The sequence below is a fragment of the Atta colombica genome, unplaced genomic scaffold, assembly GCF_001594045.1.
Source record: "Atta colombica isolate Treedump-2 unplaced genomic scaffold, Acol1.0 scaffold261, whole genome shotgun sequence".
Classification (NCBI taxonomy): domain Eukaryota; kingdom Metazoa; phylum Arthropoda; class Insecta; order Hymenoptera; family Formicidae; genus Atta; species Atta colombica.
In genome coordinates this window covers 853766-863294 of record NW_017259361.1, presented here as the reverse complement: position 1 = coordinate 863294, position 9529 = coordinate 853766, and the positions used below count along the sequence as shown (strand labels likewise).

The 9529-nt window shown below is 29.1% G+C and overlaps 3 protein-coding genes across 6 annotated transcripts in view; 2 read left to right on the top strand and 1 right to left on the bottom strand.

Moving 5' to 3' along the window:
* LOC108689182 (ankyrin repeat and LEM domain-containing protein 2) overlaps positions 1-3203 on the top strand; it is a 4349-nt gene extending 1146 nt beyond the window's left edge. The window contains exons 3-10 of one of the 2 annotated variants that reach the window (XM_018195839.1): positions 42-353; positions 453-605; positions 713-927; positions 1524-1674; positions 1750-1912; positions 2184-2286; positions 2354-2482; positions 2635-3203. In XM_018195839.1, the coding sequence (XP_018051328.1) occupies positions 42-353; positions 453-605; positions 713-927; positions 1524-1674; positions 1750-1912; positions 2184-2286; positions 2354-2482; positions 2635-2677 (1269 nt within the window). In that variant the 3' untranslated portion in view covers positions 2678-3203. Of the gene's footprint in view, positions 1-41; positions 354-452; positions 606-712; positions 928-1523; positions 1675-1749; positions 1913-2003; positions 2086-2183; positions 2287-2353; positions 2483-2634 lie in introns of those variants that run through there. The other variant, XM_018195840.1, reaches the window with a different exon arrangement.
* Positions 3204-3323: 120 nt separating this feature from the next.
* Positions 3324-6796, bottom strand: LOC108689227 (clathrin light chain). Of its 2 annotated transcripts, XM_018195900.1 has the most exons (7): positions 6464-6796; positions 6017-6167; positions 5596-5715; positions 5207-5293; positions 5029-5140; positions 4632-4643; positions 3324-3727 (listed from the first exon to the last, which is right to left on the bottom strand). In XM_018195900.1, exons 2-7 carry the CDS (start codon positions 6162-6164, stop codon positions 3547-3549), a joined length of 660 nt encoding a protein of 219 aa, XP_018051389.1. In that variant the 5' UTR covers positions 6165-6167; positions 6464-6796; the 3' UTR covers positions 3324-3546. The 2 variants fall into 2 exon arrangements, with proteins under 2 accessions (XP_018051389.1, XP_018051390.1); XM_018195901.1 differs by lacking the exon at positions 4632-4643 and having other exon boundaries at positions 6464-6786.
* A 259-nt stretch (positions 6797-7055) lies between these two features.
* The window catches only part of LOC108689226 (N-acetylglucosamine-6-phosphate deacetylase), a 3622-nt gene continuing 1148 nt past the window's right edge, over positions 7056-9529 (top strand). Inside the window, exons 1-5 of one of the 2 annotated variants that reach the window (XM_018195899.1) lie at positions 7056-7165; positions 7618-8085; positions 8366-8640; positions 8710-8839; positions 9017-9105. In XM_018195899.1, coding sequence (XP_018051388.1) covers positions 7860-8085; positions 8366-8640; positions 8710-8839; positions 9017-9105 — 720 coding nt within the window. In that variant the 5' untranslated portion in view covers positions 7056-7165; positions 7618-7859. The remainder of the gene's footprint in view (positions 7166-7617; positions 8086-8365; positions 8641-8709; positions 8840-9016; positions 9106-9529) is intronic. The other variant, XM_018195898.1, reaches the window with a different exon arrangement.

The following is a 9529-nucleotide window of genomic DNA, read 5'->3' as shown; positions in this document are numbered from 1 at the left end:
TATGTATATATTTTAATATAGAAAACACTTATGTTTTTTAGATGGGCTCTCGATATAATGCTTTACATATAGCAGCGAAAAAAGGTAAACCAAAAATGTGCGAATTCTTATTAAACACCGTCGGGGATCCCAAATTTATGCAACGGCATTATGGGGAAGATAAATGTAAAACATACCTGAATCTTGAACAGATTATGCAGGATTTATATTTAAATACACCAGACAAAGGACTCAATGAGACCCCGTTACATTTTGCTGTTAAATTTGGCTTTAAAGATGTCGTTCGGGTTCTTGTCTCCTATTCCCAATGTATTAAAACCTTGAAAAATAAGTATGAACAGATGCCTATAGATGTACGTTTCAAATAAATTATTTAGTGTTATAATTTGCATCTTTGCAAGGTTAAGATCATCGTTCTCGGAAACATCTTATATATAAGCTCCTGATTTTAGATAATATGCAATAGAAAATGCGAGGAAGATGAAGCACTAAAGCGCGAGATACGTATGTTGTTAGAAGATCAATTCTATGTACCTGTATTAAGAACAGAAGGTAATGCATGTCCACCTATCATCGGAGAACCGTTCTCGCCGAATAATCCGCTTGTAAGTACGTTTGCATGAGCAAAATCTTGAAAAAAAAAGCGGATATACTATATTAGTCGTGTAAAGAATAGAATTTTTGTTATTTTTATTGTTTTTATTATTTTCAGAATTTGAACAAAGATCCTATCAGTCCTCATGTAGAAGTAAGAGCATTTGCCGGTCCAATGACTAAAACGCAGGCAGTAGAATTTCGAAAAAAGTGGAAAACGCCACCACGTGTTACTCCCAAAAAAGGACAAGGTGACGCACCTGGTATTATGAATAGTCCTAGTATAGTCCTAAGATTGCAAGATACAGAAAAAGGATTGGAACGTGTCGGAAGGTATGTATACATCCAAAATTTATTGTTTAATTATTACGTATTTATTACGTTATTATTAAAATTTAATTATTACGTAAAATTTATTACTGTATATTAATTGATGATATTAATATATTTGCAATGTGTATATATGTGTTGATATTTTAAAATATTCAGAAATATAAAAATTGCAATTGCTTGTAAAACCTGTCAATTTCTAAATTAAGTCATAGTTAATTATATTTTTGATAAACTTCTATATCTCTCTATTATTTATAAACTCAATTTCACATAATTAATAATTTAATATTGAATTTAAATATTAAATTATATAATACATTGTAAGAATAATATTTCATTGCTTACTATCCGCATTTAAAATTCTTTGCTTATATTACTTTCAATATTTTTCAAGAAATTGATGAAGATTACGAAAAGTCGAAACATTTCATCTCTCGTTTATAACATTTCATATTTATTTAAAAAATTATTTTATATTTACATCTCATTCTTATTTATCTCGTGGTCTGATTATTCTTGAGTGTTTTGCTTTACAAATACGAGCGATTTCCCTTTCTCTCTTAATAATCTGTTTTCTTTTGATATATATTTTCTAGAGATCTTGCTGAAGAATATCAAGTGCTTTGGAAGGAGTATTGGCCATTTTTGAAAGATTTTGTTGATTTTCGGAGTGACGATGGATTAACGAAACTTGAAAGATATTTGGAGCAAAGATTTAAGAATAAGGAACAATTATTTTACTCGACGGTATAAAAATCTATCCAATAATACGCTTTAATGTTTACATTAATCAACTTTCCTAATGTTTATATTTTTTAATAGATAAATCCGATTAATAATGTTTATGCACTAGCAAATTGTGAAAGTGAACCAGTAAGTTGCCAACAGACGCCAAAAAAAATAGATGCCAACGACATACAATACGTTTGTGATAAATTAAAGATGTGCTCATTAACTACTGAAATTGATAATAATGAAGATACAGGTATCATATATTTAGTTTTTCTATAGAATTTAATTTTTCTAAATTTTATATCTATATCTTCTTTTTCCTCTGTGAAATTATGATATCCCAGGACTCAGATACAATGAAAGAAATAAGGAACAAGGAAAAACAGATTTCATCCTATCCGTGCATTCCGGTATATTCGGTTTCTGGTAGGTTGAAATCTATTATTCTTTATTTCTTTTATTGTGTCTGAATCCATTTTTAATCTTTTTTATAATCAAATTAATGTTAACTGTTTATCTTTCAGATAGTTTAGAATTTTTTACACCTCCATCCTCACCAGAACTTGTTCAAGATTTTGATAATGATATGCAAGATGCAGAAGAAGGTTCTTTAATATTTATCGAAGGGTAAACAAATTTTTTTCATTATTTTTTACACAAAGACGAATATATTTCATATCATTGATGTTTTTAGGTCTTCACCAACGAAATTAGATTATGCTGTTTATACCGCACTTTCATTTACAATTTGTCCTGATACATATCCTTATATTTACCGTTGGCGACACGATATGCAATTAGCTATAAAACGTGATCCATACAGGTATATAATATTGCACTAAATTTTATTTTATTTTTTTAATGAATCAGAATGAAGTTTTATCGATAAAGTATGATTAATTAAAAATTGTGACATTGTTTATAATATTACAGTTTCATGTTAATACATAAAGCTTTTTTTTTTCTAATTTACAGATTCAACAAGACATCCCTCAGAAAAAAACTATTTACAAATTAAATATCTACTGTATTCAACACATTTACTATTCTTCGCGCACAGGAAACAACATAGTAGGCAAAGTGAGGATGTCGAGATTATTTCACCAGTACGATTTTTTAAGCCCATACTCGAATGTGCTGTATTTACATACACGATACATCTAAATTTTGTCCGCTATCGCCTTTTATGCGCAAAGGATGATAAAACTCTTGTTGAAGTATAATCTCAAGAGTTTGAATTGCCAAATTTTAGAACAGTTGGATTGTTTCTAAATTCTATATTAACAAAGAAAAAAAAACTAATTTACCTGAAGTTAGCTAATTAATGTTGACGCAACTCTCTGACCTCAAAAAGTTTTAAACTGTGTTAATGTCGCGTAAAATATATAGCGCCGAGACATTACTATGTCTCCAGATATGAACCTTTTTTGCACAATGTTATTGGATAAGCAAATCATAAATATATTCGAGGTAAGATAAGAGGATATATTTTGAGACACTTTTACAGAGACTTGTAACTAGAAGCCTTCATACTCACTTTTTAAAATTAGCATAACTTCTTTTTATTGTTCATTCTATAATTATAATAAATACTCATTATTAAAACATTCGCCGATTTCCTCAAGTTTGTCTCTCCATCATACCTTAAGCAAAAAAAATGCATGTTTTTATATTCATATTTTATAATGTATTTATTATTAATAACTTTTATTATATATAATAATATTACTTATTTAACAGAACATATGTGAATTTTGCTTTTGTTAATATTGTCGTAATCACGACGTACATTATATCTTTTTTTATCTTTTAATCATAGTTTTTCTTGTTTATTGTAATTCATATTCTTCTCAAGATTTAATTGCGACAATAACTTGTTTAATGTAATCAAGCGTTAATGGGAGTAGGCGGTGTCTGTTTTAATTGCAAAATGATCGAACGCATCCGGGAAACGTCCTTGGAAGTGCGGGACGATTTTGGATTGAATTCGCAAAGTTTGGCGATGCGCTCCCACTCAGTGCCTGGTTCAACTTCATCTGCCTCGGCGACAAATTGCTTTTCCGCATTCCTATTTGTGAAGAAATATGTATTAAATCAATACCAAATCATGCATTGTATATCAGTTAGTAATGTAAAGAAATGAGAAATTAAGTGATATTTCTATTTCATTAATATATCGCAGAGAAAGATTAAAAAAAAATTTATATTTTGATATTATGGACATAAGTGTAACTTGTAGCTATTAGACTTGATGTAAGAGTTATGCAATCACAGTTCTTTATAGTATCCATATTGTGCGTAAGCAAATAGTGCTTAATTAATAAGCTTTTCTTTCTTTCGACATATAGAAATAGTTTTAATACGAAAGGCAATAGGGACAATTCATCATTAACAACATTCAAGAAATAAAGCATTTAACTTAATCAGTTTATGGATATTATAAAATATAAATACTCTTTTGAGAATAACTTATTAAGCAACGTCATTTAGTGCAATCTCAAAGTGACTTTAAGAAGCGATCATGATATGTAGTATGTGTATGAGAGAGAGGGGAGGATAGATAGGAAAGGAGGGGGGAGGGGAGAGAGAACTGCAGTTTACACCTAATTTACATTCAATAGCCAATATAGGTTGCATTCGGTTAAGACTAGGGCTGTGTTTATTTTTTATGCTTTATTGTAAGCTTCTTTCTATCTTTGCATGTAATGAATGAGAAAAATAGAATGAAGTTTATAATGCGTGAGCGCCAAAAGCGAACGTAATCCTAGGCTCCATTTCATGCATGGTACATATGATCCTTTATTTATCCTTGTTTAACATTCGATGAATAACAAGGATAAATGTAGCATGCGCATTATGCGTGAAACGGAACGCAGCCCTAGTCTCAGAGTTTGCAAAGCAAATCGTGTTACAATAATACATAAATGTAATGCAATGCATGTTTTCATGCGTATAAAGATATTTTAACTTACTTGGCTGATTCCCTAAGAAGCGAAACGGAAATAACACAATTAAAAACTTCAAAAATCTATACATAGCATAATAATGGACTAATCCATATTGTATTTGATTAAGTTTCATATTTGACTATCTAGTTGACTAACTTGTAAGTCAAATGATATAATAACTTAGTCCAACATTAATTATATTTCTTAACAATATTTCACGTTTTTAATATATTATCAATGGAAATATTACGTTGTTATATAGGGATACGAGCCTTGTTAAATATGTTTAATAGACGGTCATAAAATATTCTAATTAGCAATCACAATTTAGTTCAGTTACTTTAATTCAAATAATTTAGTTCAATTTTTTACGAAATAAAAGTGTACAAGAAGAAAGAAGATAAAAGATTAGTAAAATTACCTGTTAGTAGTCTTCGTTTTATTAATAGCTTCTGCATGATGCCTATACCATTCTTCTAATTCTTTCTTTGCAGCTTCTCTCCATTCCTCTTTCTTTTTTTCTTCTTCTGTATCTAAAAAATTTGCACATTTATTAATCATACTATTCCTAAAATAATTTTACAATAAAATTGCGTTACCTTTTTCTTCAAGACGTGCTTTTTGTTCTTCCCTCCACTTTTTAATCTTTTCAGGTTCCTCCTTAATTGGTGGAGGAGGTGCTGGTTCTATGTATATAATATATAATATATAAAAGTCATGAAGTTACTGTCTTTGGGTTGGAGACCATTATTTTGAACAAGACATTTAATTACATTTTATTATATTTTGATTATTGTAAAGAAGATAAACCTAGATTACTTGTATCTATAGTTCCATGACTTAAGAAGTCACAATATTTCCTAAACGAAGCATTTGCAAAAAGGAAAATCTTATTTGCATATTTCATGTTCTATGATGTAACTGCATTTTGTGTGTTATAACCGTAACTATTTTTAAGAGATAGAGATGTTATAAAATAATTTCTTACCTGACACTACTGGTATTTGTCCTTCTACAGACTGCCCAATGGTATCTACAATTTCAAAACTGCCTTCAGCATCACCTCCTGGACCAACTTTTAAATTTCCAAATTTTCCAGACAGCTCATCTATAAAATATTATTTATGTTTATAATTTTTGTATTGTTTATGTTAATAAAATTTGCATCTATATAGCACATATACTTTATCCGAAAAACATTCTAAGAACATCCTTAAGACTTAGAGGATATAGGAATATCCTCTGAACATCTTTAGGCCATTCCTTGGAAATTTATGCTATATAGATATATACAATACAAATGAACATGGACTCAAATGTATATAATACAAAATGAACAATGTGTGAACAATATGTATCTAAATTTTAGAAATATTTTCTACTTATTATTTATATAGACATGTGTTTACCTTCAGTTTGACCTGCTGCAGCCAGAGTTACAGCCATTGGTGTAATGTCATCTTCTAAACCAGCTAACTGATCCTGCTCCCTTGCCAAGAACTCTGCAGCTGGATCTACATCAGGTTCATTGACAAAATTGTCGCCAAATGCATCCATTGTCTAAAAAATATTGAAAGGAAATAAAATTTCTCATGCAATATATATACATATAATAAAATGTATCTAAAATATCTTCTTTGTTTATAAAATACCTCTACTCACTGTATTATATTGAGATAATTATAATAATAACGAGGACAATATAAAGGTAATATACAATATGTAAAAATAAGTATATTTCGAAAAAAAATCAAACGTCAGCAACATAAAATACTTAAGGTTAAAACCTCTAATCTAAATAGAACCAATTTAACATTTATTTATCTAAGAGAAACTTTTATTACTTAATTGCTTACTTGGATAGTACTTGGCGTAAATTCTCGTCCGAGAAAAACTATGGAATGTGAAACACGACTTCTTCTTAACAGAAACACTTGGAAACACCTCCAACTTACTTCCTCTTTACGCCCAGGATCGCTGAGATAGAGATGTTCGATCCAAGACTGATTTTTTAGAAAATCGATTCTTTTACCTTCGATTCTCGATTTTCTAGATCGATTCTAAAGCTTCAATTAAATCGACGAATCGATTCTCAAATCTAAGATCGGTCTTGAGATCTTGATCGTTTCTCATTCGCTCTCGTTGTGCAGGTATGTATGATGGAAGAAACCCGGGCACAATACTGTGACTCAGGTATTGCGCATATACTTAAATATTTTCTAACAACTAACGTCAATGACACCTTATCCGCCATGTTGCCGCGGTTATTTAAATTAGGCGCACGTCAGCTGTATCAGGATACTGTAATAAATCATAAAATTAGTATTATATTATCAATTTCTTACTCTTAATAATTTAAATTTTTATAGTAACGCGGACTTCCATAAAATCAGTTTTGAATTCTCATTAGTATTGGAAGCAATTCTCATGGATAAGTCTCGACATGTCACTTCAAAATTGTCGTGATGCAAATGTTTAAATGGCCGCATATCTGCGCAGACCATACGAAATTCGTCTCGAGATCGAGTACACTTTCATCTCTTCCATCATGTAGCGATGTATGTATTTTTCGAAATCGTATTTCGAGTCCATTCTTCATCCCAGAATTTAATCTGCTTCTTTTTATTCTTTATATTATAAGTAACCGGCAATGTTACAGCTACTTGAAATTTTTAACTGTTTCTTGAAAGACCCACAAGACTCACTATGGCCACGATACAGGTGGAGGGCTGATATTAATATATTTTTTTAATATTAATATTAATATTGTTTAATTAAAGAAACCATCAATTTAAGATGCAAATTTGATAGAAGTTAAAATGATATAATTTAACATTTTGTGTGTATATATATTTTTAAATATAAGAAATAATTACAAAATATTGTAGAATTTATTATAGTAAAGAAAGATATAATAATATTTATAATATGTATTATAATATGTAACTTATGTATTATAAGTTACATGTTATCATAAGTTTTTAATGACAATTTTTTTATGTTCTTACAGCTGAACATAGTTGATAGATTGAGTTCATTAGTGACCTAATTTTCTTATCAAGATGTATCTTTGGTTGGGAATCATCACTTATACTCACCCAACAATCGCCATTTTAGTGATCTAAGTGCTAAATCATCCTAGCAACATGGATGTCGTGAATTGCATATAATTGATAATTGTTGATAATACTTTGGGTATACAGATAAGATTCTTATTTATGAAATTAAGGTGACTCAGAGTTATTTCCAATCATGCAATCATTGAACATGCTACGAGATAATAAAAGAGTACTGAAGCAATTTTGCAATTGCAAGATCTTGCGTGACAGCAGGATTCAGACAGAGGATCTATGGGTGCGAGATGGAAAGATAGTGAATCCGGAGAAAATTTTCTACGATGAGAAAATCAAGCCAGATGTTAGAATAGACTGTGGCGGCGCTTTGATCTCACCAGGATATATAGATGTACAAATTAATGGTATTTAATCAAATAAATTCTTTTGTACAACATATACTTGAAATAAAACCAGAGATTTTTTACACATATATATCTTTTATAACTTTTGTTAAACAAAAAATTAATAATTCGTACAGATCATAAAATGGAGAGAGAACAATAGAATTAAAAATATTTTATCAAATGTGAAAGAAATCATAAGTTGTTACAATTAATGTAGATGTTATAATAATTTAATAAGAATCTTATAATTTTATACTTGTATAAATAAATCGATCTAATATCTGCATTTATTTGTCAGGAGGATTTGGTATAGATTTTTCATGTAATATTGATAACGTGGAAGAAGGCATTGCTAAAGTAGCAAAGGGATTGTTGGAACATGGAGTAACATCTTTTTGCCCTACATTGGTTACATCTCCCACCGAGATATACCACAAAATCTTACCAAGAATAAAGAAACGAAATGGAGGTAATCATGGTGCTGGTGTGCTGGGTGTTCATATAGAAGGACCATTTATTAGTCCAGACAAGAAAGGTGCCCATCCAGAACATTATATCAGAAAATTTGAACAGGTAATAGTTATCTGAGTAAATTTATAAAATAATCAACACATTGTGCTAAATTTATATATTTTCTAATAGGGATTTAAATCAGTAACTGATATGTATGGTGATCTAGACAATGTGTGCATGTTTACATTAGCACCTGAAATATCGAATGCTACACTTGTTATCGAAGAGTTATATAGAAGAAATATTAAAGTATCTCTTGGTAAGTTGAAGTTTTAATAGCTCTTATTGCTAATGTACTTTCATATAATTAAATGCAATTGTAAAAGTTTCTTATTTTGAAGTTCTATATTTTAATTCTTATAATTTACATTGAATCTCACCGTTTATTATAAAATTTTTCTTTAATTGAATTTGTATGGCAATTTGTATGTTCTAGGACATTCTATAGCAAATTTAAATGAAGGAGAAAAAGCAGTTAAACATGGAGCATCATTTATCACTCATTTATTCAATGCTATGTTGCCTGTGAGTTGTAAAATAAATATATGATACTTTTCAAAAATTACTTTTTGTGCACAAGGAACGAAAGTAATTTCCCAGTTTTCTAGATGACTGGAGATGATCTCGTTTATCAAATAATTCTATCATGTCATTTTTTGTAAAAATTTTTAAATAAAAATTTTTTTAATTTTCTTGCAACATTAATAAATAAAAAATTTATTAATGTTGCAAGAAGAACTTTATATTTTGTTATATTATAACTATAATACTTGTTGCAGAAGTTTTATTGCAATAAAAATTAAACATGTTGTATTTTTAGTTTAAAGAAATTGTTTATCGATTGTTAATAAGATTTTATTAATAATATTAATAATTAGTATAAGATTTTTTTATCATACGCATATAGTTGCGACATTAAACATTAATTAAAAATATTTTTTAAATTACG

Bases quoted from the DNA above. Each gene is read 5' to 3' on its own strand.
- LOC108689227 (XM_018195900.1), bottom strand. From the start codon at position 6,164: ATGGATGCATTTGGCGACAATTTTGTCAATGAACCTGATGTAGATCCA. The intron at 5,716-6,016 runs GTAAACACATGT...AATATTTTATAG, and splicing joins TGCAGCAGGTCAAACTGAAG to ATGAGCTGTCTGGAAAATTT. The intron at 5,294-5,595 runs GTAAGAAATTAT...TTATATACATAG, and splicing joins ACAAATACCAGTAGTGTCAG to AACCAGCACCTCCTCCACCA.